The 27968-nt window shown below is 51.5% G+C and overlaps 2 protein-coding genes across 9 annotated transcripts in view; one reads left to right on the top strand and one right to left on the bottom strand.

Annotated features, from left to right (window-relative positions):
• Window positions 1–815: 815 nt before the first annotated feature.
• ZNF473 (zinc finger protein 473) lies at window positions 816–15364 on the bottom strand. 3 transcript variants are annotated; one of them, XM_030297166.2, is made up of 5 exons: window positions 15121–15364; window positions 11316–11523; window positions 7369–7495; window positions 4969–5058; window positions 816–3715 (listed from the first exon to the last, which is right to left on the bottom strand). In XM_030297166.2, exons 3-5 carry the CDS (start codon window positions 7466–7468, stop codon window positions 1260–1262), a joined length of 2646 nt encoding a protein of 881 aa, XP_030153026.1. In that variant the 5' UTR covers window positions 7469–7495; window positions 11316–11523; window positions 15121–15364; the 3' UTR covers window positions 816–1259. The 3 variants fall into 3 exon arrangements, with proteins under 3 accessions (XP_030153026.1, XP_030153024.1, XP_030153025.1); XM_030297164.1 differs by having other exon boundaries at window positions 7369–7478; XM_030297165.1 differs by lacking the exon at window positions 15121–15364 and having other exon boundaries at window positions 7369–7478; window positions 11316–11838.
• Window positions 15365–15637: 273 nt separating this feature from the next.
• The window catches only part of VRK3 (VRK serine/threonine kinase 3), a 33563-nt gene continuing 21232 nt past the window's right edge, over window positions 15638–27968 (top strand). For 3 of the 6 annotated variants that reach the window (XM_030297174.1, XM_030297171.1, XM_030297169.1), the window contains exons 1-6: window positions 15823–15903; window positions 16794–16856; window positions 19521–19595; window positions 21879–22018; window positions 22592–22741; window positions 23925–24119. In XM_030297174.1, coding sequence (XP_030153034.1) covers window positions 19561–19595; window positions 21879–22018; window positions 22592–22741; window positions 23925–24119 — 520 coding nt within the window. In that variant the 5' untranslated portion in view covers window positions 15823–15903; window positions 16794–16856; window positions 19521–19560. Of the gene's footprint in view, window positions 15904–16793; window positions 16857–19520; window positions 19596–21878; window positions 22019–22591; window positions 22742–23924; window positions 24120–27968 lie in introns of all 6 variants that reach the window. The other 3 variants (XM_030297170.2, XM_030297173.2, XM_030297172.2) reach the window with 3 other exon arrangements.

Below are 27968 nucleotides of genomic sequence, written 5' to 3'. Positions count from 1 at the left end.
TCTTCTGGGAACCGCGTGGCAATATCCAGTGCAGCTTTCCCAACCGAATCCCATGGTTTCTAGTACGAGGAACTCCCACCACACACTAGGTCTCATTCCACAGATCCAACTTTAAATGGGGGAAGAAAATTACAGGAAGAAGGGGCATGTGTTATGTGGGAGAACGTCCTTTTGAGTGAGACGTTCTGGAGGTTAGGAGTGGAAAGTTCTAGCTATTTGGTGTTTACATGCTCTTGTTGGCTTCTGTGGGTGAGTCAAGAAAATACTGCGACAGAGCAGAGGGAAGGAAAAGTTAGACTGAAAAAAATTTTTTAATGGTTATTTATTTTTGAGAGAGACAGAGTGCAAGCAGGGGAGGGGCAGACAGAAAGCGAGACACAGAATCCGAAGCAGGCTCCAGGCTCCGAGCTGTCAGCACAGAGGCCGACACGAGGCTCAACCCATGAACTTGGGAGATCATGACCTGCGCCAAAGTCGGACGCCCAACCGACTGAGCCACCTAGGCACCCCGACTCCCTCCGCCCCCGCCCCCCCCCTTTTTTTTTTAAAGAAAAGAGCAAGGTGCTAGGTTTGGGGGACCAAATTTAGCCAGAGGCGTTTTGAAGAAAAACTTTAAAAATGAAAGCCGTGCATAGTATTAGTAAGAACATTAACTGCAGTAAATAGAGGATTGCTAACTCTTCCTTTTTTTTTTTTTAATGTATTTGTTGTATCTCGTGAGTACGTGTAGCTCACATTTGGTGAGTACTTACTATGTGCTGGGCACTCAGTTCTAAGTGCACCTTTATCTCTATTCATTTATCCTCACAACAGCCTTCTGAGGTAGGTAACCATATTGTGCCAATCTTACAGGTGAGGACACGGAGGCCCTAGGAAGTCCCATGGCTCTCCCCGCGGATAGCACTTGGCAGAGCTGGGATTTAACTCAGCCGACTGGCTCAAGTCTACCGCTGAATTGCCATTCTACACAGCTTCTCCACTACTGTGTTTTCATGAGACTCATGTGTGCAAATTTTCTAATTGCTCCTTATTAATAAAGAGATGTATTTATTTCGTGGCGGAGGAGCTTACAGTGCGATGGTTTCAACCTTAGGGCCCAGATGAATGTGTTTAGATGTCTGGGACCCTGTTGCTGCTGCTGGGACCTTGTAGTATTGCTGCTTGTCACTTACTGCTAAGTAACTCCTTGTTACCTTCAAGTATGAACTTGATGTCTGCTGAGACCTGCATCAGAGGGCTTTCTGACAATATTGACATTACTACTGTTTCTCTTGGGTGTGGACCCTCTGGTGCTGATTGAGATGGGCGCTGAGGCCAAAGGCTTTCCCACAGACCCTGCAGGCATAAGGCTTCTCCCCAGTGTGAACTCTCTCATGCTGCATCAGATTTGCTTTCTGGGAAAAGGCTTTCCCACACTGAGCACACACGTAAGGCTTCTCCCCGGTGTGAATCCTCCGGTGAACAGAAAGGCACGAGCTCTGGCTGAAGGCTTTCCCACATTCCTGACAAACATAAGGCTTTTCTCCAGTGTGAACTCGCTGGTGAACAGAAAGGCATGAGCTCTGGCTGAAAGCTTTCCCACATTTCTGACAAACATAAGGCTTTTCTCCAGTGTGAACTCTCCGGTGTTGAAGAAGTTGAGCACCCAGGCTGAAGGTTTTCTCACAGTCACTGCATTTGTGGGGTTTCTCACCTGTGTGATCTCTCTGATGCTTAGAAAGGCACGAACTCAAATGGAATGATTTGTCGCATTCATCACACTCAGAGGACTTCTTTCCAGCATCAGTTCTCTGATGCTGAGTAAGGCAGTTACCTTGGGCAAGGGCTTTGTCACACTTGCTATATTTACAGAGTTTCTTCTCCTCAGTGTGAGTTAACTGATGTTCTGAGAGGTGTGCACTTTGGCTGAAGGTCTTTCCACATTCATTACATGTAAAGGGGTGCTCACTCTTGTGGGTGGCCTGATGTTTGGTGAGGGAAGTGCTGCGGATGAAGGCCTTCCCGCAGTCCCCACATTCATACGGCCTCACTCGAGAGTGGATGTTCTGGTGGCGAAGGAGCTGTGTACTTTTGCTAAAGGCTTTTCCACACTGGTCACACTCAAAGGGTTTCACTCTGGTGTGAACCCTCTCGTGCTGAGTCAGATATTTGCTGCAGCTGAAGGTTTTCTCGCATTTGCTACACTTAAAGTGCTTCTCGCCAACGCCTGGATGTTCTCTCCATTCTGAGTCCTGACTCAAGATACTCCCGCTCTCGCCAAGTGCTTGTTTTTCTCTGGCGTGAACACTCTGGTGGCATGCTAGGGTCGAGCTGCAGAAGAAGCGCTCGCCACACTCCTGACACTCGTGGAGGGTCTCCATAGCATGCATTTTCTGGTGTTGAACAAGGTATTCATTATGGCTGAAGGTTTTCTTGCATCTGGCGCAGCAGTAGGACTTGCCTGTGGCGTGAACAGACTGGTGTCGAATCAGGTGGGAGGGCCGGCTGAAACTCTTGACGCACTGAAGACACTTGTAGGGCCTGTAGCCGGTGTGAATCCTCTGATGTTCATTAAGGTGAGTGCTCCGGTAGAAGGATTTCCCACACTCGTTGCATTTGTAAGGCTTCTCTCCACTGTGAACCCTCTGGTGGACCTTTAGGGTCGAGATATTCCTGAAGGGCCTCCCACACTGATCACACTCGTAAGGCTTTTCTCCGGGGTGAATGGACTGGTGTTCAGCGAGTAGCATGCTCTGCCCGAAGGCCTTCCCGCATTCCTGATGCTCAGAGGTAGTTTTCGTAGCATGGGTTTTTTGATGTTGGAGGAGGTATTTGCTGAAGTTGAAGGTCGCCTTGCATTTGGCACATTCATAGCGTTTCTGAGTGTGGGTCTTCTGATGCTGGGTGAGGGGAAAGGTTTGGCTGAAACCCTCGCCAGGCTCGTTACCTTTGTAGGACTCATCACCTGTATAGGGTTTCTGCTGCTCAGCAGGCTGTAAGCTGAGACCTGACGGAGGGTCACTGTCTTGATTCTTATGTGGTTCTTCTCCAGTGTGAATTTTCTGATGCCACAGAAGGTGTGTGCTCTGAGTGCAGGTTTTCCCGCCCTCGTTATGTGCACAGGATTTGTAGTCTGTGTGAGTTGTCAGGGGCACAAAGAGGCAAGACCTCTGGCTGCAACCTTCCTCATACTCTTCGTGCACAGCGGGTTTCTCTCTAGTATGAACAATCCAGTGCTGGATGAGATGGTAACTCTGACTGAAGCTCTCCCCACATTCACTACATTTATACAGTTTCTCGCCTCCCTGGACAGGATCCTGCTGGCTCTGGTCTAAGTCACAGCCAAAGTCTTTCCCACGTTCCTGAGACTTAGCTGGGCTCTTTTCAGGAAGATCACGCATCACAGAATCCTCCCTCATGGAAAGGAGGGGCTCAGGACCGAGGTCTCTCTGGAGTTCGCGACTCCTGCATTCTGTGGGACTTCCCTTGTTGGTAACAACGTCAGACTTCAGAAGGCTTTCTGGATCTCCTAGCAAACTGTCTAACCAACTCTCACCTACATAGGCTTTCCCCAGACTGGAGTTCCCGAGGCCATCCTTGGACAAAGTCTCCATGATCTCCTGGGAGAGTCCTTCCTCCAAGAAGTCTTGTGCCAGAGGGCAGTTCTTGACTTCGGCCATGTCCGAGAGAGGGTAAGTGCAGGTGTCTCCCGTTCCCCGCGGCGAAACATAAGGAGCTGTAGGGTGAGAACACAGACAAGAGGGAGAACGGGTGATGGCTCCTCAGGAAGCCTGTCCCTCGAGGGGATGATGAAGGAGAAGGGGCCAAAGTGGTGACCCGGCTGGAACTGGCAGCACAGGAAACAGAGAGCCCATTTCCAAGATGGTTAAGTGGGGAGCTGGGCAGCCGCGGGGGCTCCACAGGGAAGGGGAGCCTCTTAGCAGATGCCGTTGCCCCCATCAGCCACGGCCCACTTCTTGGAGAAGGGCGCTGTTCAACGGGGAAGGAGGTAGAAATGATATAACTGCTGGAGGACAGATTTGGTTGGTAAAGGCGTGGCTACGCGGTTCTGGAAAGAGCATGTATTTCTTTTTTTAGTATTTATTTATTTATTTTGAGAGAGAGAAAGCGTGAGTGAGCAGGGGAGCGACAGAGAGGGAGGGAGAGAGAGAATCCCAAGCAGGCTCCACGCTGTCAGCACTGAGCCCAGTGTGGGGCTCGAACTCACAAACCGTGAGATCATGACCCGAGCCGAAACCCAGAGTTGACGCTTAACCGACTGAGCCACCCGGGCGCCCCCATGTGTTGTAGAGGTGGCAGGGGTCCGTGCTGGTCACCTGCGCGCAAACACTGGTGTGCTCGTCGGGAGGCCACGGAGGGTCCGCATTCGCGAGCTCACGAGAGGTGAGCTGCATCCTGACTGGGTGGCGGAGGCCCGGACTGAGCCATGCAGCCACCACGCTGTGGTCTCTGACTCAGGGGCCCTTCTCATGTTAATGACCTGACCGTGAGGAAAGTGTCCCGCGCCCCAGGGAAGGCCCCTGCCTCTGCCTTTTCCCGCTGGGGACACGTCAACCAGCGTGACACCCTCACTGCCTAACCTGTTCCCTCTAGAGGAACTGTGGCCTAGGAGAGAACGGAACAAATGCTCTTGGCTGCATTAAGGCCTGGGCTTGAGTTATTAGCAGATGTGGCCATCTGCTGTGCCCTCCGGGACAGACTTGTACAAACACAGGGTGAAGCAGACTGGGCACAAAGGGCACAGGACATGAAGGTGGAGAGACTGACTCAGGGCACCAGGACAGCCACATGCCGAACACTGAGGTAGACAAGACGAGGGCCCCAGCCCTGCCGGGACGAGGGGACAGAAGCCAGCACGTGGCAGAGGGGCAAGATGTCTAGGCAGACGTTTGGGGTCCGGATGGAAGTTCCAAAGACGGAGAGCAGACAAAGGGCCCTGTCCCACCGGCCCCCGCCCCGCCCACTCACCAAGGCCCTCTGATTCTGGGCTTTCTCTGACCACGGCCTCCAGCTCTTCGCCACCATCTGGACAGGAGGTCAGTTTGGGTTTGCAGGGGTCTGCAGGGAGGGAGAGAAGAGCGCTGTCATCAACCAGGACACGGCAGGCCAGCCGACTGCTTAGCGGGAACCTTCTGGCTGTCCTGACCATCAGTGCTTTGTCCAGTGTACAGCTCGTGAGAGCCAAATGCCGCTCTGGGCGACTCCGGGGACACCTGCCCCGTAGGGTTCCCAGTCCGGTGGAGGAGAGAGACCCAGACAGTCACAGTCCAGGGCGATCAGAGCTGTGAAAGCCAGGGCCGGGGATACAAAGGACTTGCGACAGCTCTTGAGGGACGAGCAGCCTGCCAGGTGGAGAGGCACGCACCCTCTCATCCACCCACGGAGCCCACATCGCCCAAGGCCTCTGTGGAATATGCTGGGTTCCCAGAGCCCAGGCGGTCCTGTGCCCTGCCCTCGGCAAACTACGCGAGGAAGGAAGCAGAATCCTAATCCCGGGGGAACTGCGCTACCGTGGAGGAAAAGCGCCTTCTTGGCTTGAAAATGGAAGGGCCACGAGCCAAGCGATGCAGGCGCCTCTAGAAGCCAGAAAAGGGCAAAGGCACAAGACTCTTCCCCGGAGCTTCCAGAGGGAACAAGCCCTGCCAACAGCCTGACCGCAGCCGGGTCAGACCCGTTTGAGACTTCTGACCTCCACAACCGTCGGAGAATAAACGCGTTGTTTTAAGCTGCTGTTTGTAGCATTTCTAAGAGCAGCCGTAGGAAGCTAATACGCTGCTTGGACATACACACAAGCGTGTGCGGGGGGTCAAGGGAGACGTGCCTATACTGTGGGATGTAGTTTAGAAATAGAAAAGACGCTGAGGTCTGAGCCGCCCCGAAGCTGCTTCTGCCGCACATGCTCAGTAGAGTTTAGAGAAAAATCTGGGAGGCTGGCCCTCAGCTGGTGTCTGGGAACCTGGATCTCGGGAGGGTTCCAGCATTCCCGAACAGAGGGGCCCCCTGTGCCTCAACTATCATGCTGAACACCTGCTTTCCGGCTGGGAGTCTAGAATCTTGGTACTTTCCAGGCAGAGGGTGCCTGTGTGACCAGCTCCCAATAAAAACTGTGGGTGCTGAGTCTCTAGTGAGCATCTCCAGTAGACATTTCACACCATTTGTCCCTCATTACGATCGTGTGGGACTCTACGCAGGGAGAGGGCTCTGGAAGCCGGCTCTGGTTTCCCCTTTGCCGCCCATGCTGTGTCCTTTCTCTGTAACATGTCACGGCCGTGAGTACGACCACATGCTGAGTCCTTCAAGTCCCCTCCTCGTAAGTCACTGAACACAGGGTACTTCCGGGAACCCCCGCATAGCCGGGAAGGTGACTTCTCTTTGGACCTCATTTTTTTTTTTTTTTTAATTTTTTTTTTTCAACGTTTATTTATTTTTGGGACAGAGAGAGACAGAGCATGAACGGGGGAGGGGCAGAGAGAGAGGGAGACACAGAATCGGAAACAGGCTCCAGGCTCCGAGCCATCAGCCCAGAGCCCGACGCGGGGCTCGAACTCACGGACCGCGAGATCGCGACCTGGCTGAAGTCGGACGCTCAACCGACTGCGCCACCCAGGCGCCCCTGGACCTCATTTTTAAAAGGACCAACAAAACAGGGAGTCGGACTTGTGGGGTGACGGCAGGACTGAAGGCCAGTTCTAAGCGCTGACCCAGCATGAGACCCGGCTCCTGAGCTGGTGACTCCTGCTACTCGTTCGTTTACTGAGCCACCATTCAGTGAGTCCCCGCCCTCAGGAAGTGCCCGTCCCAGCAGAGGGAGACAGAGCATAAAATGGGCAGTTCGAAAGCGCAGGAGTGGTGGGCCGGTGGGGCAGGGGACAGAGGACTCGCTAACAGGTCGCGGTAGAAGTCTTAAAAAAGGAAAGCCCAGAGGCAGGGAGGGGACGAGACAGGAAGGCAAATGCAAAGACCCTGAGCGTCAGCCCCACAAGGACGAAGAGGAAAGTGCTAAGGAGGCCAGAGCGGCAGGCGGGCAGCTGATGGGGTTTCTCAGCCTCGGCACTAGTGACACTAGTGACACTAGTGACATAATCCTCGGCTGTAGGGGCTGCCCTTGCATTCCCGGACATGTGGCGGCGACCCCGGGCTCTACCCATGAGACGCCAGGTGCACACCCCCTGCTCCTAAGTGCGGACCAATCTAAAAGGTCACCAGGCACTGCCAGTGCCCCCGGGGGGGCAGAGTTGGCCAGCTGAGCACTGCCGGGCTACATCATGCCAGCTCTGAGGCGTTCAGGAGCCGAGAATTTATCCTGTGGGTGACAATAGCCAAAAGCAGGGCAGGGACCGGGCCCCCGGGGCTGGAGTGGACACTCACTCAGCAGGAAAAGGTTCTGGTAGTTGTCCAGCGCCGTGTCCCAGAACAGGTCCCCCTGGTCCAGCCCCAGCTGCTCCCAGTCCTCCAAGGTGAAGTCCATGGCTACATCCCTGTGGGTCACAAATTCCTGAAATGTAACACACTGTCAGTGACCGTGGGACTGGGGCCAGCGATGGACCCGACGGCTCACTTGATGCACCCTGCCCTCCATGTACTAGGTCTTTGACAAAAATCATCTCGTGGGAGCCCTGAGACCTAGGACACCAAGCATCCCCATATTTTGTAGGCAAGATATGGAGTTTCGGAGAGGGGACGTGCGTTCCCCTTAGGGTCACACAGGCAGGACTTAAATGCACGTCGGCTTGTTCCTAAAATCTGCTTACTTCGGCTTTTGCTTTTTAGCGTTCATTCAAGATTTTAAGTTTTTACTATGGAAATTTTCTTTTTTTTTTTTTTTTTTCAACATTTATTTATTTTTGGGACAGAGAGAGACAGAGCATGAACAGGGGAGGGGCAGAGAGAGAGGGAGACACAGAATCGGAAACAGGCTCCGGGCTCTGAGCCATCAGCCCAGAGCCCGACGCGGGGCTCGAACTCACGGACCGCGAGATCGTGACCTGGCTGAAGTCGGACGCTTAACCGACTGCGCCACCCAGGCGCCCCTACTATGGAAATTTTCAAACACACACAGTAGAGAACCATGTAACAGAAACCCGCCGTGGGTTTCTATGTTTGTGCTTGATTTTACAATACAAATATTCTTAAAAAAGTAAGCAAATTGATTAAGCATATTCTAACCAGGGTCCTCCTCTGGCCACTACGTGGAAAAACATAAAAGGTGGAAAGGCAGAGGCAGGGAGACGAGGAAAAAGGTGAATTCCATGATTCAGGCGAGAAAGGAGAACAGGGATGGAAGGGGTGTGAAAAGGTGAGATGTGGCCATTTTTTTTTTAAATTTTTTTTTTTTTCAACGTTTATTTATTTTTGGGACAGAGAGAGACAGAGCATGAACGGGGGAGGGGCAGAGAGAGAGGGAGACACAGAATCGGAAACAGGCTCCAGGCTCTGAGCCATCAGCCCAGAGCCCGACGCGGGGCTCGAACTCACGGACCGCGAGATCGTGACCTGGCTGAAGTTGGACGCTTAACCGACTGCGCCACCCAGGCGCCCCTGGCCATTTTTTTTTTAAACGTTTATTTATTTTTGACAGAGAGAGAGAAAGAGAGAGAGCGCGTGTGCACAAGTGGGGGAGGAGCAGAGAGAGGGAGACACAGAATCCCAAGCAGGCTCCAGGCTCTGAGCTGTCAGCACAGAGCCTGACGTGAGGCTCGAACTCACAGACCGCGAGATCATGACCTGAGCCAAAGCTGGACGCTCAACCGACTGAGCCACCCAGGTGCCCCAAGATGTGGACATTTTGACACTGCTGGGGACAACATCTCCCAAGAGAGCAAATGTAGCGAACGACAGACAGTAGCCCAGACGTCTGTAAGATTTTAGCCTGAGCACTGGAAGGACAGAGCTGCCGCTGCCTGAGACAGGGGAGAAGCAGGTTTTGGGGCACAGTGTGAGTCTGGTTTGGTACAGGTTAAGTTCGAGATACCCTTTTAAACCTTAGACATCATGGTTCCCCAAAGACATCCACATTCTAATCCCCAGAACCTGTGAATGTCACCTTGTATGGCAAAAGGGACTTCCCAGGTGTGACAAGTTAAGGATCCTCAGATGGGGAGGTTACCCTGGATGATCACGGTGGCCCCTGATTGTCACAATCATGACAATCTCATATCTTTTTTTATTTTTTTGACAATCTTATATCTTTATAAGAGGCAGAAGGGGGGTGCCTGGGTGGCTCAGTCGGTCATCCGACTTCGGCTCAGGTCATGATCTCACGGTACATGGGTTGGAGCCCCAAGTCGGGCTCTGTGCTGACAGCTCAGGACCTGGAGCCTGCTTCGGATTCTGTGTCTCCCTCTCTCTCTCTGCCCCTACCCTGCTTGTGCACTGTGTCAAAAATAAATATTTAGGGGGCGCCTGGGTGGCTCAGTCGGTTGAGCGGCCGACTTCGGCTCAGGTCATGATCTCGCGGTCCGTGAGTTCAAGCCCCGTGTCGGGCTCTGTGCGGACAGCTTGGAGCCTGGAGCCTGTTTCAGATTCTGTCTCCCTCTCTCTGACCCTCCCCCGTTCATGCTCTATCTCTCTCTGTCTCAAAAATAAATAAACATTAAAAATAAATAAATAAAATAAATAAATATTTAGGAAAAAAATGAGACAGAAGGAGTCAAAGGTAGGAGAAGGTGATGTGATGACAGAAGCAGAGGTCAGAGTGACGTGGCCACAAGTCAAGGAACACAGGCATCTCTAGAAGCTGAAGAGGCAAGGAAGGGGTTCTCCCGTGCAGCCTCCAAAAAGGAGCCCAGCTGACACCTTGGCTTCATACTTCTAGCCTCCAGAGCCAAGATAATAAATTTCTATCATTCAAGGCACTTTGTTACCACAGCCCTAGCAAACAAATACGGTGTTACCCCGCCAATAACATGTGAGCTCATGACGGCAGGGACCACATCAGTTGGTTCCCTAGCGAGTAGACCCAGCACCCAGAACAAAGCCTTCATGTAGGAGGCATGTGGGGACATGGTGATCCTGGCAGCTGTTTTGGGACAAGGGAAGGAGTTCATCAAGGATGGAACCAATAGGAGGTGGGGCTGAGAGATGGGGACAATACACTGGGTCTCGATCACACTGAGTGGGCTGGCGGATCAAGCCGGCTCTGGCCTTTCTGGTTATGTGTTCTATATAATCCATTGACTGTTTAAATTGCTTTGAGCCAAGTGTTCTGTTACTTGTGGCTGAAACTGTTGCTGTCTATACCCGGTCAGAAGGGATCAGCCAAAGAGGCTTTGTCAGCAGGAGCCAGATCAGAGAGCCCCAAGAAGCTTCCTTCCCTGGACTCCTTGATTTTGCTGGAAATAGCGGTGGGGGTGTGGGAGGACCCTGGACTTGATCCGTGGGGCACTGGGGAGCCACAGAGAGTTTTATACAGGACAGTGACAAGGTCAGAGCATGTATTCGTTCAACAGTCATTTCTCCCGTGTGCCAGACCCCTCTGAGGATGCTGGAGGCAGAGAGGTGTCAAACCCATTCCCTGGCCTACAGGGGACACCCAGGGATGCTGACAGTGAGCATAAGGAGATAGGGCTGTGACAGAGGGCAGTATCCAGGGCTGTGTGGCCAGGGACGGGCATGAGGACATTGCCTTGGAGTCAGGAAAAGCTTCCTGGTTGGGGCAGATACTCAAGTTGGGTCATTAAGGATAAGCAGGTATCGGTGGTAGAGGAAGGTTTTCATTCATCATTCAAGAAACACCTCAAGGACCGCTGTGTACTGGGCCCACGCTGGTCCCTGGGGGCCCAGAGGCGAGGCCCAATCAGTACCTGTCTCCAAGGAGCACCTCGTCTGGTGGGGCTGATAGACGGGGGCAGGGGACAACCACAGCCAGGTGATTTGTGCTATGATAAGGCCGGAGCAGGGAAGAGCTCACTGCCCACGCAAGGTGGGGGCTGGGCTGGGTCTTGAAGGCTGCGTAAGACCGGCCGGAGATGGCGGGTAGGGTATTCTAGCAGAGGGAGGAGCCCGAGCAAAGGCTGGGAATCCGGCAACCACAGTGTAACAGTTTGCCACCAGGCCAGGAAGCGAGTTTGGGTTATGGAGGGAACCGGAGGAGACACTGAGGAAGGCGGCAGGACTCAGGTCGTGCAGGACTGGGCTGGGAAACCTGGGTTTGATCTTCTAAGCAGAAAGGATGCCTGGAAGGGTGCTGAGCAGGAGAGCGACAGCGTAACAAGAGGATCACCTGGGGGTCACCGTGGGTCAGTGAGCCCAGAATAAAGGCCGGCCGGCCACGCAGCCTCAGGGCATGGGGCCTGGACAAGGGGCCCTCGACTCACCTTGGTGGTAGCCGACTGGGACTCGGTGGCCGGAGTTCTCACTTAAGATCCCTCTCCGTCCCCTCCATGTTCCTGGCTGGCAGAGCCGCAGGAGACACAAGGGAGCCGGGAGAAAGTCTCCCTTCCTTCTAGGGCTGGCTCCCTGGCCATGCCGGATGAGCCCCCAGAATGTCCGGAAGTAGGAGGATGAGTCAGGATGGGAGTCTCCCTGCGGGGATCACAACAACACTTCTGTATCGGCCACAACTACTCCACGCCCCTCATTTCCACTGTGCTTCGGGGCCCACAGGCAACTTCATGACCCTTCTTGGCACTTATTACAGTCAGTAAATCCACGTTTGGGAGAGGTGGTGATTAAGGTCGGTCACCTGGGCGGGACCTTCGGTTTTGCTCGCGACCGTGTCTCAGCACGACACGACCCCTGACGTACAGTAGGCGCTTTTGGAACGTTTGTTGACAGAACACAGTGTCTCTCCAAATGAACTCCCGGGATGAGGATTCTGGGTTCTTTTTCTTATTTTTAACGTTTATTTATTTTCGAGAGAGAAAAAGGCAAAGAGAAGGAGACGCAGAATCCGAAGCAGGCTCCAGGCTCCTAGCTGTCAGCAGAGGCCAACGTGGGGCTCGAACTCGTGAACTGTGAGATCATGACCTGAGCCGAAGTCGGACGCTCGGCCGACTGAGCCACCCCAGGATTCTGGGATTTCTGATTACTGGCTCTAGAATTTGAGTCCAGGTAAGCTGGCCTCCAAAAATTTTACTATTTTTTCAACAGTAGCAAGATTTCTCCAACTTTTTTTTTTTTAACCATGACCCACAGTAACAAAGACATATACCATGACTGTCCATTCACACACAAAACGAAAACAAAACTTCACAAAATAATACTGAATCTTACAAAGTAGAATGTGCTAGGATCTTTTCTATTCTAGTCTCTTTCACTGTACTTCATTAAAAAAAAATTATGGCCAGGACACCTGGGTGGCTCACTCGGTTAAGCGTCTGACTCTTGCTTATGGCTCAGGTCATGATTTCACAGTTTGTGAGATCGAGTCCTGCACTGGGCTCTGTGCTGACAACTTGGAGCCTGCTTGGGATTCTCGATCTCCCTCCCTCCCTGCCACTCCTCTACTTGTGCCTTCTCTAAACAAATAAACATTAAAAAAAAAAATTATGGCCACTGCCCAGTGAGTTATTTTCATGACCCATAATATACAAAACACTGTACCATGGGGCCTTTTTTTTTTTTTAATATTTATTTTGAGAGAGAGAGAGAGCATGCGTGCGTCAGAGTGGGGAGAGGCAAAGCGGGCTCTGAGTTGTCAGCACAGAGCCTGACGTAGGGCTCCAAAGACCTGAGCTGAAGTCGGACATTCAACCAACTGAGCCACCCAGGTGCCCTGTACCATAGGGCTTCTTACACGTTGGTAGCTACTGTGAATTTCCTAAGTGGCACATTATCTACAGAGTGATGAAAAGACTCCGTATCACAAAGCAGCAGGATGATTTAACGTCAGGTCCACAATTGTTAAGCTTCTAGGGACAGATGTGCTTTGAAATTCAGAAATTTTCTGATTTTTATTAAAAAAATTTTTTAATGTTTATTCATTTCTGAGAGAGACGGGGAGACAGAGAGAGAGAGAAAGAGAGCACACGCGCACATGGGGGAGGGGCAGAGAGAGCTGGAGACACAGAATCCGAAGCAGGCTCCAGGCTCTGAGCTGTCAGCACAGAGCCCGATGCAGGGCTCCAACTCACAAAAATGAGACCATGACCTGAGCCAAAGTTGGACACTAAACTGACTGGGCCACCCAGACACCCCAAGAAATTTTCTGATTTTTAAAAAGGTGATACACACACACACACACACACACACACACACACACACACACACAAATATATTTCATTAAAATCACAGTGCAGTGTGGGGGTGCCTGGGTGGCTCAGTCAGTTAAGTGGCAGACTTCAGCTCAGGTCATGATCTCACGTTTCGTGGGTTCGAGCCCCGCGTCGGGCTCTGTGCTGACAGCTCAGAGCCTGGAGCCTGCTTCAGATTCCGTGTCTCCCTCTCTCTCTGCCCCTCCCCCGCTCATGCTCTGTCTCTCTCTGTGTCTCAAAAATAAATAAAGATTAAAAAAAAAAAACCTAATTAAAAAAAATAATAAAATAAAATAAAATCACAGTGTAGTGTGGGCCAGGCAGCATTTTGTACTTGAACACCTCAATATTTTTAGAGTGAAGGGTATAGATATTTTCTCTAGGTAGGATAATGAAAGGTTATAAATCCCAGTAGTTCTGGTCAGGTCTGGACACCAAACTTCTGGAAAAAGTGATCTTCCAGGCTTTCCAGATTTTGATTGCAGGTAAGGTGATGTGGCAGACGTGTTAAGTGCTAACGTTTACTCAACAGTGACTTTCCTCACATGACAGAGGTTAAGTCTCGCCTTGAGGGTGTAATTTGGTCCACAGATGTGGTTTTTTGCTCACAATGCTGGCGGACAGCAGATTTTGAGAGAAAATTATTTTAAGTAGTCTCAACCTTGAAAACTGGGAAATTGAGCATGGGGCCTGCTTAAGACTCTCTCCCCCTCTCCCCCCCCCCCACTCTCTCTAAAATAAATAAAAATGAAAAAAAAAAAAAGATTTCCAGTTTCTGCCAAATTCTAGGATTTGGCTCACCGAGTCTAACAAAGCTGTTAGCTGGGGCCTAAAGTTACCCCCCTTAAGTGGGGCAAGTGCTCCCTGATGCCCCACAGCTCTCCGCCCCCCCCCACCCCCAGGCGGTTGTCTCTTTTACCTAATCTGCCTCACCCTCATAGACATCTGAGTTTCAGACCTCTGTCTACAGTTTCCAAATCACGTTCTGTCCGTATCTCATACACTCTGAGCCCTGGGACAGAACAAACTGGAGCCCTAATGTGAGGCTCAAGGTCACCCAGCCTCTCAGAATGAACTTGAGCCAAACAATTACAGGACTGGCAAATCCAGCGCTCTAGAATTGAGAACTCTTGCTGCTTCTTAGTGTGGGACCAGAGCAGATCATTCACCCTTGGTTTCCACGTGTACGAAAAGGGACAAGTAAAACAGACCCACAGCCCCGCAGCTGTAATTCTAAAAACCAAAACAGCTCTGAAAAGCAGAACCTTATTCATTCGTAAATTGGCGGCAAAACTGAACCCGAACTGCCACAGGCTGTATATAGTGTGAATATTCACGCCTTTCCCCGGGCAGAAATAATCGATTTCCAAGAACTGCCCCAGATCGCTCTGAGGCGTTGCCTAACTATGAAATAGGCACCCTATTAACTTTCCAAACTCTGATAAACTCTGATTCCCGAAGTGCTCCCGGTGCCAAGGGAGCCGATAAAACCGAGGAACCGCGCTTGGCGCTGCTGCGGAGATTACAGGAGGAAATGCGAGTACAGCGCGGCGCCTGGCGCCCAGCAAGTGCTCAAATGTGAAATGCTTCGCCCTCCTCAAGAACTCCCATTCATTCATCCCTCCAGATCTGCCCGATCAACTTCGGGCAACCGAACCCCTCCTTCGGCTTCCATCTCCTCACTCAAAAGTAAATGTAACCTCTCCTCTCAGGGCTGCCGGTGAGGACTGGAAACCATTTCAGCGACAGCCCGGCCCAGAACACGCTCCGAACAGAGAGCGGTCAAGACCCCACCTGGACACCCACCGCCCCCAGAAGGCGCGCCCTTTGCCGAAGTCACCCCGTGGGCATTCCGTCACCCCTCAAGAAGAACCGAGCCCCCAAGCCTTGGGAGTACTCAGTGACCCCACCTGCGGCGTCGCCTCACCTCTCAAGACTGCCGTCCGTCGCGTTAACAGAAGCGACTCCCGCCCCGAGGAAGACGCAGACCCAACTCCTCCCACTCGCGCCTTGTAACAACTTCCGGCGCCGCGAGAACTTCCTCGAGCTCCTCCACCCAGGAGCCTCCGCGCCAACGGGACTCGGTTTCCCAGAAGGCTGTGCTGACGCCTATCTCCGCTTATCTGTGTTTCTTTCCCCGCCCTCTTCTCTGGCCGCTGAGCACTGGAGGAAAGAGAGTAGAAACAAAATCGGGACCAGGTAGCATGTGGGAATTGCAGTCCAGTTTTTACCCAGTTAAAGGACAAGCTAAGCAGCGTACTCTGGCCTGAAGGAGACGGCGGGTTGCCATGGAAACGCGTTGAGGCGGAAATTCCCGAAAAGACGCTTGGAAGCAAGGGGTGGAGTTTGAGGCGGGAAAATTACAGGACCTCTCTCTGATAGGCGGAGAGATGCTTCATAGTTCACTCCCCCTTACCATTGGGTCACGTTGGCACATGCGCAGTAGAACCAGAAACCCTCCAAAAGAGGGTGGAATGGGGGGTAGGCGATGAGGAAATAATCCCTCCCGGTCACTGCCCGAGGGCAGTCCGGAAGCCAGCAGCGCCTGCGCGGGCGCTGTCCTTCCTCGGGTCGAGGATGCGCGCGCAGCGCTTTCCGCCTCCCGGAAGTTTACGCGGGACAACTAAGAAGGTGAGTCCTACTTCCCGCGAAGGGTCGGAGAATCTGGCCGCAGATACCTGGCTCCCAACCCCGCTCACGAAGTCCAGAGGTGAGGGGAAAGTGAGGCGGAGAAGGGAGAGGTCTCCTGATGCAGTGACCACAGTTCGGTCGTGTTGCCTGTGACGTCAGCACGACCCTTTGTGGGAGACGGAGGCCCCCGGGCTGGGGGGTCTCTATGAAAGAAGCTTCTTGTCGCCACGATTACTGATCTGTCCTTGCAGCCCTCTCAGGCCCCTGTGGGCTCTTGGCGGGTATGGCTACGACGGAGATGGGCGGGGCTCATAGGGAGCTTGTCGGCCGTCCGGTCTTGACACGACGTCATGCCCGATTTTTTGGGAGGGCGGGGTCTAGGCGAGTCGTGGTCATCCAGAAGACTGTCCCTCCTTCCCTGAGGTGGATGGAGTCTAGTAGCCTTTAGCTCTTTTGCTGTACAATGGCTGAGAACCTCCTAGGAGGGACGCAATTCTTAACACATAGCAAATGTTCAGTAAATATTGGTTGAACAAATAAAATAAACGGGTGAATGGATGATAAAGACTGGCCTGAGCGTTGGAGCCTTGGGTTTAAGTCCTGAACTAGCCATGTGACCTTGGACAGGTGACTTTACTGTGAAACTGCCTTCTTCCATCCATATTTATCGAGGGTTTACTGTAACACTACCTCCATCTGACCTATTAAACAGTTGCTCATTTGTTTATTAATCTCATCCTCTGCCACTAGAATGTGAGCTTCCTCAGGTCAAGGGCCTCGTTTGTTTCCTTTGCTGCTGTATCCCCAGTGGTTAGCACATATTAGGAGTTCGGTGAGTGATTATTGAGTGAGTGAATGAACTTAGTACTTGCGGACTGCATAGCCAGTGGTCAGTAAACATTAACCATTATCTTTCACTTATATGTGAAATGGGCCCGAGTCAACCTCTCCACTTTTATTCACTTACAGGTCTCTTCTAAGATGGAGTTTCCAGCCCAGGGAATCTGAAGGCCAGACTGTGACCCCATTAAGGTACCATCCCCTCAGGGACAGGCCCCCTTATAGCTTATTCCCCACCAATAGCCTGCTCCTGTTCCGCCTCCTCTGTGTTGCTGCTGTCAGACTTCACTCCCAGGAGGAAAGTTATCATGGATGTGACAGGGTCACTGGATTAGGTGCTTGCCCCATCCTAGAGGCCATCTTTAGCCAAGGGCACTTGGCACGGAGGGAAAACTCCACTTAAGGCAAAACCACTTAACACTGTAAAGCCAGAAAAACCCCAAAAAGCAAAAAAACTGCCAAGTCTTAGAGGCGCCTGGGTGGCTCAGTCGGTTAAGCGTCTGACTCTTGATTTCAGCTCAGGTCGTGATCTCACAGTTTGTGAGTTCGTGCCCCGTGTCGGACTCTGTGCTGACAGCAGGGAGCCTGCTTAGATTCTCTCTCTCTCCTTCTCTCTCTGCCCTTCCCCTGCTCATGTGCGTGCATGCTGTCTCTCTCAGAATAAATAAATTAAAAAACAAAACAAAACTAAAGTCTTAGTTTGCTAGTCAGATGAGGCTAGACTATGCTGCATTAGCAGCAGCCCCCATATCTCAGTGGCTGAACCCAAATTCAAGTTTCTCACGGATACAAAGCCTGGAACCACTCTTCAGGGTAGCCGCCCTCCAGGCCATTTTGATCTTGTGGCTCCAACGTCACCAGAAGGGCTTCAGGTGTGCAGTGGCCTGAAGCGAGAAGAGGAGGTGACTCCTCTAGCTTACCAAAAATGCTCACCCATATTTATCCCTTCGAGAAGAGAGATCTGTCCATTCAGATGTCAACCAGGACAACAAATTAAGTGCCACAACCAACCTACAGGTTTCCTTAAAAGACACTTGGCAACAGCCTTTGCGGTCTGACATCGTACACAGCTCCTTGGTGGGAGTTGAAGGAAGGGCAGTTTTCTGCCACAGTGTGGTTTCTGCTCTTCTGCAGACCAAGGGGAAGCACAACCCTCGTCTCCTCTGGCTGCGATTTCTTTCCTGAGCTCTTTGGACGGCCTGTGATTTTCAAGGGCAAGCACTAGAAGTCCATAAGTCAGCACCAAGTGGAAATGGAGAAACCTGGGAGGCGCAGAACTTCCGGAAAGGGAAGGGGCAGAAGAGAAGGACTGACAACTGGAATGTAAATTGGATACGGGGCATGATCCGGTCATAAGAGCCACTAACATAAAAGGCTTTCCGGGGGCCAGGCCCTGTTCTCAGCGCTTGATATAAATGTATTCATTTAGGCCCCAGCACCTACTCTAGCGGTCAAAAAAAGTACCGTTAGAAGCTGCATTTTACCATTGGGCAGACTGGGGCACAGAGAGGATAAGTAACATGCCCAGCATGTAGCGGATATGGAACCGAAATCCAGGAGCCTGGAGCCAGAGCCAGACTTTAAAGACTCTCCTGTTTACAGGTGCAACAGACACCAAGCTCTACGGTGAATACAGGAAAAGGGGTTTGATCAGACTGACCAGACACAAAAAGATAGTTATGGCGTGATCTCACTTCTAGGTGGAATCTAAGAAAAAAAAAAGCCAAACTCCTAGTAACAGAGAGTAGAATGGTGGTTACCAGAGGCTGTGGGGAAAAAGATATTGATCACAGGGGACAAACTTTCAGGGCATCTGGCTGGCTTCAGTTGGAAAAGCAGACGACTCTTGATCGCAGGGTCGTGAGTTCGAGCCCCACGTTGGGCGTGGGGCCTACTTTTAAAAGAAAGTGTTGGGGAGGGAACAAACTCAGTTATGATTAACAAATTCTGGAGACCATAGCGACTGTAGTCAATCATTATCAAATACCTGAAATTTGCTAAGAAAGTGGATCTCAAGGGTCCTCAGCACCCACACAAAAATAGTGGCAGCTATGGGCAGTCACGGTATGTTAATCAGGCGGTTGTGGTAACCATTTCACAATGTGGACAAATTGCAGCACATTGTGTGGTACGGCTTACATATGTACAATTTGTATTTGTCAAAAATAAAAGAGGAGAGAACTTTCTCTTGCGAGGTGACATGAAGTCACGAGCAAACTTACTTTGGCTTGTGTTTCCGTAGCCAGTTGGTAATCAGTACTGTATGCCAAGTCTTAGAATAAAGGGCGAAGGAAATAATCTTACTTTCTTTTGCTATTTGAGATTTATAAATAGGGACACCTGGGTGGCTCAGTCGGTTAAGCCTCCGACTTCGCTCAGGTCATGATCTCCCGGTCCGGTCCATGAGTTCGAGCCCCACCTAGGGCTCTGTGCTAAGAGATCAGAGCCTGGAGCCTGCTTGGGATTCTGTGTCTCCCTCCCTCTCTGCCCCTCCCCCTCTTGTGCTCTGCCTCTGTCTCTAAAATTAAACATTTTTTAAAAAGTTTAAAGTATATTAATAAATAAATAAACAAATAAAATATATCTCCTTAAAAAATAAGTAAAATAAAATACATCTACTTGAGGGGCACCTGGCTGGCTCAGTTGGTAGAGCACTTGACTCTTAATCTCGAGGTCATGAGTTCGAGTCTCGTGTGGTGTAGGGTTTACTTAAAATAAGAAAAAAAAAACAATAAATTTAAAAAAAAGTAAAATATATCTACTTGAAGTACCCATAGCACTGGCATCCTTGTTGATTTTCTCTTCTTCGCTTAACTAGTTTAATCCTGTTTTTATGGGTTGACTTGTGTCCCTCAGAATTCCATCATGTGGAAACCCTGACCCTGAGTACCTCAGAATGTGGCCGTATTTGGAGATAGGGCCTTTAAAGAGGTAATTAAGTTAAAACGGGGTTGTTAGGGTAGGCCAGCCGGGGGGGGTCTGAATGTTTGTGTCCCCCTCCCCCAAAACGCATATTTTGAAATGCTAATGCCCAATGTGATGGTATTAGGGAGGGGAGCCTTTGGGGAGGAGGGTAGGTCATGAGGGTAAAGCCGTCACTAATGGGATCAGTATTCTTTTTTTTTTTTTTTTTTTTAATTTTTTTTTTTTTCAACGTTTATTTATTTTTGGGACAGAGAGAGACAGAGCATGAACGGGGGAGGGGCAGAGAGAGAGGGAGACACAGAATCGGAAACAGGCTCCAGGCTCCGAGCCATCAGCCCAGAGCCTGACGCGGGGCTCGAACTCACGGACCGCGAGATCGTGACCTGGCTGAAGTCGGACGCTTAACCGACTGCGCCACCCAGGCGCCCCGGATCAGTATTCTTTTGAAGGAGACCCCAGATAGCTCCCTAGCCCCTTCCACCATGTGGGGACTGAGGAAAAATTGTCAGTCTGGACCCCCAAAGGCCTTCACCAGAACTCAACCATGGTGGCATTTTGACCTCGGACCTCCTAGTCTCCAGAACTCTGAGAAATAAGTTTCTGTTTTTCATAAGCCACGCAGTCTGTCATGTTTCAATATCGCAGCCCAAACAGACCAAAGCGGGGCCCTAATCCCATATGACTGGTTCCTTACAAGAAGAGATTGGAACGCAGTCAGGGGGACGGCCATGTGAACACAGAAGGCAGCCATCTGTGAGCCAAGGAGAGAGGCCCCAGAAGAAACCGGCCTTGCTCACACCTTGATCTCCGACTTCTGGCCTCCAGAGTTCTGAGGAAATAAATTCTGTGGTTCAAACCCCCTAGAACTGGCTTCTAACTCACGAGAAATTTGCACTATGGAGGGCTACCTACCTGGGCATGGATAATCAGGAAGGCTTCGAGAATACTCCTGTCTACACACTGCCTGGCACAGGTCTCTTTTTTTTTTTTTTAAAGGATTCAAACAGTTTATTTATTTATTTTTTTAACATTTATTTATTTTTGAAACAGAGAGACAGAGCATGAACGGGGGAGGGGCAGAGAGAGAGGGAGACACAGAATCGGAAGCAGGCTCCAGGCTCCGAGCCATCAGCCCAGAGCCCGACGCGGGGCTCGAACTCCCGGACCGCGAGATCGTGACCTGGCTGAAGTCGGACGCTTAACCGACTGCGCCACCCAGGTGCCCCGCGTGTCCTCCTTTTTAATAGGCTCTGTGTGTAGCTTTGGTTTTGATTTTTACAAGTGTTAGGAAATATCCCAGAGACACACAAAGCCTAAAGGATAATGTCAACACCTGTGTCTCACTAAGTCAGGCTAAGACAGGCTGTTTGCAGTAGCAGATGCTACGGTCCTCGGGGCTTAATGCAACGTATATTTATTCACTGATCGTGAGATTCCAGCGTGGACCCGACAGCCCTCCTTCATCTTGTAGCTATGCCAGGGGAGTGATGCGGCCTCCGGGGCCATGCGTGCTGAGAAGGGGTGGATGGAGGGGGTCCTCTGGCTCTTAACTGCCTCAGCTGGGAATTGACTTCCACTCACACGCCATTAACCAGGATGAGTTATGTGGCCCCGGTGTAACCGCAGGGGACCCCCGGGAAGGGTAGGGGAGCACGTGGATATTTGGTGAGCATTCACGGTCTCTCCCAAACCGATTGTGTGTTTCAAGAAACAAACATCGGAAGTCCAGGGGAAGACCCTCAGTGCTTCAGTGACCTGAGCGGTTCTGCGTAACTTTCATGGACTCCAAGGAATTCCCGTATCTTCTGTGAAACCTGCAGTTTCGCATTGCATTTTTCTGCTTTTGACCTGCCCGGGGCCATTAGGGGAGAGATGAGTGGCTAGAAGCTGGATGCAGTGGGGGAGGAGGGGGATTTGTTTTAGAAGTGGCCACTTCCTGGGGAAGCGCCCACTTCCTGGGGAAGCGCCCAACTCTTGGTTTCGGCTCAGGTCATGATCTCACGGTTCGTGAGATCAAGCCCCGCGTCAGGCTCTGCGGTGGTAGCACAGAGTCTGCTTGGGATTCTCTCTCTCCCTCTCTGCCCCTTCCCCATTCTCTCTCTAAATAAATAAATACGTTAAAAAAAAATAGAATAAGTGGCCACTTCCTAAGAGAGTATATTCCAACGTAGTAACTTTTCTCCCTTTTGCAATGTTGTCACCATGGGGAGCGCAGATAAACTACTCACTGGCAGTGGGTGAAGTTTTGCTTTCAACTCCCTGTTCCCTCCGCCACCTTTTGTTTTCTAGCATGATCACCTTCTGTCCAAACTGTGGCAAAAATATCGAAGCGACATTCAAATTCTGCCCCTACTGTGGGAAACCTTTGCCTGTGGAGGAGCATGAAGGGTGCCAGACCTTTGTCAGACCGCTTACGTCATCCTTCCGAGGTAAGAACCAGCCCTTTGAGGGGTGACGAGTGCATGTGTGCATGCATCGGGGGAGGAAGGCCGGAAACCTTTGCAGCCTGTCTGACCTGGCATTGATCCTGGGGCTGCCCAGGACTCAGACTCTGTCTACACTCAGTTTCCTGGCATCTGATCGGCCTCTGGGTTTTCAAGTTGACAACTCAGGGGGTGCCTGGCTGGCTTGGTCAGTGGAGCATCTGGCTCTTGATTGCGGCTCATGGTTAGCAGGATCAAGCCCCACGTCCAGCTCTGTGCTAACAGGGCAGAGCCTGCTTGGGACTCTCTCTCCCCCTCTCTTTCTCTGCCCCTGCCCTGCTCGCGCACAGTGCATTCTCTCTCTCAAAATAAATGAACACAAGAAAATAAAAGAGAGGAGGAAAAAAATAAAATGAAGGGATAGTTTGCTTAGGTATTTAGGTGACCGAAGAAGCGAGGTTTGGCTCTGGGGATCGGCGGGAAGAGAGTGGTTGAATGTGCCCTCAGGGTTTTCCAGTTTAGGGTTCCCTGGAAAAGGCCTTTGTAATTTCAGTCTGCATCCTGTCTTCCTTTCTCCAGGCTCAAAGAGAAAGAGGAACACCAGTTCTGAAAGCTCTTCCAAGAAAGTGAGATGGTCTAGCACTGTCACCTCTTCCTCGTCATCCGTCTTCTCTGATGGTGACAGTTCTGGGTCTGAAGATACCTTGAGACCCTGTGAGAGACCCAAAGGTGAGAGTTGGGGTCAACCTGGCCTGACTAGACGGGGAAAAGGTGGGTCACCGGATGGTATTTGGGGCATCCTTCCCCTGCCCGGGCATCCCCTACCCCGCCTAGACCCTCATTGCAGCATCCCTAGCCTCCAGTCCGTCTACACACAGCCAGAGCCGCCCCTGTTCCCACCTGTGCATAGCCTCCTGCCTCCTATCGCCCCTCCAGCCCCAACTCTTCATCCTGGCATCGAGGGGCAGCTCTCTAGGAAGCCTTTCCTGAGCACCACAGGCTAGATCAAGGCTGCCTCGTCTCCCTCTCTTTGCCCTCTTAGCCCCCAGTGCCAGTGACACCCTCATTGGAGCACATGTCTCCTCCAGGCTCCATGGCCCTTTCTGCCTCACTTGCTAGACTGAGAGTCCTGTGTGGGCAGGGACCAGGTAGACTCATGTGCATAAGCCTGGAGCCAGCCGACGAGCCTGGGAGTCTTGAGGACCGTGTACCCTCTCCTTCCTAGTGGGCCCTTGGATCTAAAGTCACAGCCCCCAGTGCCTCCCCTCTGTCCCTTGTTGTTTCCAGGCCCCTCTGCCTCTTGCCATTCGACGCCCTGGGTGGATGGTGGGTGGGAAGAATGGAGTAGATAATATCTCTTCTTGTGTCGTTGTCTCTCTCCTCACCATTGCCCCCCATTCTCTTGCCAGTCTGGGAGCCTCTCAAGGGCAGGGCCTCTGTCTAACAAATTTCTGACTCTTTATATTCAGCACAGGGTGGCCAGGTCCTGTTTCAGGATATTTTTGGTCGAATGTCTGGAAGGTCTTTTTTCCCCTCAGTAAACTTCTCTTCATCCAACAAGACCCAACTCAAACATCCCCTCCTCCAGGAAGCCTCTCTTGACTTCTCTAGGCGGTATCAGTTTCTCTCTCTTATCCCTCTGTATTGTCCTGTTTCGGACTCAGTTCTGACCGACAGTGTCCAGATGAGACTCCCCCACCAAATTAGGGGCTCCTGAGGGAAGGGCCCAGGTCTGACTCGTGTCCGGGTCCCCAGCTTTGTCGCACAAGGGCCTGACTCATGAAAGGTCCCAGGAAGCATTTGTTGAAAGAACAAATGAATAAATGAACCCTATGATGAGCATTGTCCCATTACCCATCCAACTTGTCTCTCCTGTTGCTGCTTTTTCCTTATTCTGACTATCTTCCTGCAGGGTCCTGGAGCAGACCCCCAACCCCCAAAAGCAGCCCACAGGCGACCAGGCAAAGCCCTCAGACCCTGAAGCGGAGCCGGGTGACAACCTCGCTTGAGGCTTTGCCCACAGGGACGGTGGTGACAGACAAGAATGGGCGACACTGGAAACTGGGATCCCTCCAGACCAGGGACAGCCAGGGCATTCTCTATAAAGGTATGCTGTCCACTGGCCGGCGGGTGCTGGGTCTGGCAGGGGCATCTCTGAGTCAGGGCAAGGGGTGGGGACCCCCTTTCCGAGAATGGAAATGAAAGCCATATCCCAGCTGCCCACCTGCCTCTAGACAGCTTTCTCTTAGACTTGGGATTGCAAACCTACCCACCTGCAGGGGCTGGGCAGGTAGAGTAAGCGTGTTCAGGAGGCTAAAAGGTGATGGGGACATCTGGGGACCGTGGCCAACTGGGAATTCTGTGCCCTGTGTAACAAGGCACCCCCCTCCCGTTCCATGTCCACCTCTGTCATATGGGAGCGCAGACCCAGTGAGGGTGAATGATGAGGACGATGATGAGTGTTCTATCAACCCTGCAGAGATAGCATGGAACCCCCCCCCCCCAAAAAAAACAATTTGGTTCGATTGTTAAGAGTGACACAGACCAAGAGAATGCAAAAGGCTAATTGCTTGAGAGTGGCTCTGAACCTCTCTGAACCAGGAAGGAAAGGTGCCTGATCGGGGTTTTTGTTTGGTTAAAGGGTGAGGCCCGGGCGAGGGTTCCCCGCACAGGGGCCGGGGCCTCATGTGATTCGCCTCTCCCACCAGCACCACAGAAGGGAGCCCCTGGCTTTCTTATCAGCCTGCCCAGATGTGGAGCGGGGAGCGGAAGAGGCAGGGCCGGGCTTGGAAGCTGGCAGTAGTCAAAGATTAAAAAAAGAAGTCCAGGGCGCCCTGGTGGCTCAGTCAGTTAAGCGTCTGACTCTTGATTTCAGTTCAGGTCATGATTGCACAGTCATGAGATTGAGCCCTGTGTCGGGCTCCACTCTGGGCGAGGAGCCTGCTTAAGATTCTCTCTCTCCCTCTGCCCCTTTCCCCTGCTCATGCACTCTCTCTCGCTCGCTCTCAAAAAAAAAAAAAAAAAAAAAAAAAAAAAAAAAAGGGAGTCAGATACCTTGTTACAATGAAGAAAACAAAAACTGTGCACTGATTGGTGTTAATCAACCTAATGTTTACTGAGTGCCTATTCAAGGCCGCACCGTGTTCCAAGTGCGTTATATGATTTTGGGGGTGGGGGGTGTTGTTATTTTGTCAAATGAGGTTGACCTTTCATCAAAATGACGATTTTAAAGTCTACTATTAAGTGAGTTGTAGTCCATTCATCATGCTACACAGCCATCATGTGTATCTAGTTCCAGAACATTCCCATCACCCCTAATGGAAGCCCTGTACCAAAGCACCCACTCCCCACACCCCTCCTCCCAGCCTCAGGCAACCACTAATCTGCTCTGTCTGGGTTTCTCTGTTCTGGATATTTCTGATAAATGCAGTGATACACTACATCATGGCCTTTTGTGTCTATATGCTGTCCCTCAGCGTGATGTTTTCAAGGTCCATCCACATCGTAGCACGTGTCAGAACTTCATTCTGCCTTGCGCCTGAATAGTATTCCAGGGTGTGCACATACCACATCTGGTTTCTTCAAGTTATGGATCGGTGCACGTGTGCATTGTTTCCACACTTGGCCCTGGTGACTAGTGCTGCTGTGAGCATCTGCGCACACGTTTTCACATGGACGTGTGTTTGCTTCGTACTTGCTAACTCATAATGGATGTCAGCACTGTCGCTGCCCCATTTCCTAGATGAGCAAGCAGGCTCCGATGCTCAGCACAGAGCCTGATGCAGGGCTTGAGCTCATGAACCATGAGATTAGGACCTGAGCCAAAGTCAAGAGTCAGAAGCTTAACTGACTGAGCCCCCCAGGCACCCCGAGAATTGCAATTTTTAGTACAGCAGCTGACACTCTTAGCTCACTGTGGGCCCCGCTCTAGGTTCATCACACCAATCAGCTCATCTTTTTTTTTTTTAATTTTATTTTTAATTTTTAAAAATGTACCTCCAAATTAGCATATAGTGCAACAGTGATTTCAGGAGTAGGTTCCTTGTTGCCCCTTCCCCATTTAGCCCATCCCCCCCTCCCACAGCCTCTCCAGGAACCCTCAGTTTGTTCTCCAGATTTATGAGTCTCTTTTGTTTTGTCCCCCTCCCTGTTTTTATATTATTTTTGCTTCCCTTCCCTTATGTTCATCTGTTTTGTCTGGTAAAGTCCTCCTATGAGTGAAGTCATACGATATTTGTCTTTCTCTGACTAATTTCACTTAGCATAATACCCTCCACTTCCATCCACGTAGTTGCAAATGGCAAGATTTCATTCTTTTTGATTGCTGAGTAATACTCCATTGTATATATATACCACATCTTCTTTATCCATTCATCCATCGATGGACATTTGGGCTCTTTCCATACTTTGGCTATTGTTGATAGTGCTGCTATAAACATGGGGTGCATGTGTCCCTTCGAAACGGCACACCTGTATCCCGTGGATAAATGCCTAGTTGTGCAGTTGCTGGGTCGTAGGGTAGTTCTATTTTTAGTTTTTTGAGGAAACTCCATACTGTTTTCCAGAGTAGCTGCACCAGCTTGCATTTCCCCCCCCCCCCCCGCTTTTTTTTGAGAGACAGAGAATGATGGAGGGACAAAGAGAGAGGTGGACAGAGGATCTGAAGCAGGCTCTGCACTGACAGCAGAGAGCCCAATGTGGGGTTCGAACTCATGAACCATGAGATCATGACCTGAGCCAAAGTCAGACGCACAACTGACTGAGCCGCCTAGGCACCCCCCCCCAATCTTATTCCCTTATTCATACAGCCCTATGAGTGGCCACCCTTTTCCTTTGTCAGTTCCTGAGTTCTAACGTCACCCTCCCCATCTCCCTGGAACAATTTGGGAGAACCAGTATCGGGTCACCACATAAATCCCCGCAGCTGCTCACGGCGCTGTGCTTGTGAAAAGTAGCCTGGGCTCAAGTTCAGGACTACCCTCTGGGTCTGTGCCCTTGTGGACGGAGATTTGGGGCTTGTGTCAGTTTTCTGTGGCCACCGTAACAATTACCACAAACTTAGTGGCTTGAGACAGCACTCATTTGTTCTCTTACAGGCGTGGAGGTCAGAAGTCCAAAATCAGTCTCACGAGTCTTTTGGAGGCTCTGGGGGTGGAGAGGGGCCTGTTTCCTTGCATTTTCGGGCTTCTAGAGGCGCCCGTGTTCCTGGGCTCATAGCCCTTCCTTCAGCTTCAAGGTGTATCAAGCTCCTCTCTGCTTCCATCACGCCCATGCCTTCCCCCCCTTTCTCTAGTTATACCTTCCCTAACCCCCTTCTCTGTAAGAACTCTTGTGGGGTGCCTGGGTGGCTCAGTCGGTTCGTTCTGGTTATGCTGGATCCCAGACCAACTTTCTTGCTCCAGGTGCAACATCTGGCAGCTGGGAGCTTCCACCTGTTTGCCTGCTGTGCTCTTGTCTGCATGCTCTCCATGTATCAGGTCTGCATCAGGCAGGGGTCTCCCCACGTCCCAGAGTCTGGAGCCCTGGATTGATAGCCTGGCTCTGCAGGGGCCAGTGGCCAAGCTCATTGCCCTTCCTGGGCCCCTGTGGGCTCCCCTCTATAATGGGAATCGCCAGCTGGCTCTGCGGGCTGTTGGCATGAGGGCCACATAGAGGAGCTCAAGAGAAAAAGCCCCTCATAATCTGCAGAGTAGTGCCTGAGATCGCACTGAAATTGCCAACTGTCCCTGCCTGCTTCTGAGAGTCAGGAGCATATGTGTCACCCGTCTGTGTGGGAACTCTGTGAGCTGGGTACTGTTAGCATGCCTGAGAGGTGCCACAGCCAGCTCCAGACACCCGTTGGTGGTCTCCCCAAGCCCCCTTCTCACAGGTGGAAAAGGACCCCCCTTTCCCCAGAGATCTGAGCCCCCCCCCCCCCCACATTTCCCTCTCTTAGGCTTGGCTCGGGTCACCCTCG

The sequence above is a fragment of the Lynx canadensis genome, chromosome E2 (assembly GCF_007474595.2).
Source record: "Lynx canadensis isolate LIC74 chromosome E2, mLynCan4.pri.v2, whole genome shotgun sequence".
NCBI lineage: Eukaryota > Metazoa > Chordata > Mammalia > Carnivora > Felidae > Lynx > Lynx canadensis.
The sequence above is the reverse complement of the archived record's forward strand: the minus strand, read 5'-3'. Positions and strand labels throughout refer to the sequence as shown.

What these genes read in the sequence shown, in the direction of transcription:
- ZNF473 (XM_030297166.2), bottom strand. Translation starts at nt 7,468, where the DNA reads ATGGACTTCACCTTGGAGGACTGGGAGCAGCTGGGGCTGGACCAGGGG. An exon ending in CCAGAACCTTTTCCTGCTGA is followed by an intron (nt 5,059 to 7,368) that starts GTGAGTGTCCAC and finishes CCCTCCCTGCAG; the next exon opens with ACCCCTGCAAACCCAAACTG. An exon ending in CCCAGAATCAGAGGGCCTTG is followed by an intron (nt 3,716 to 4,968) that starts GTGAGTGGGCGG and finishes CTCACCCTACAG; the next exon opens with CTCCTTATGTTTCGCCGCGG.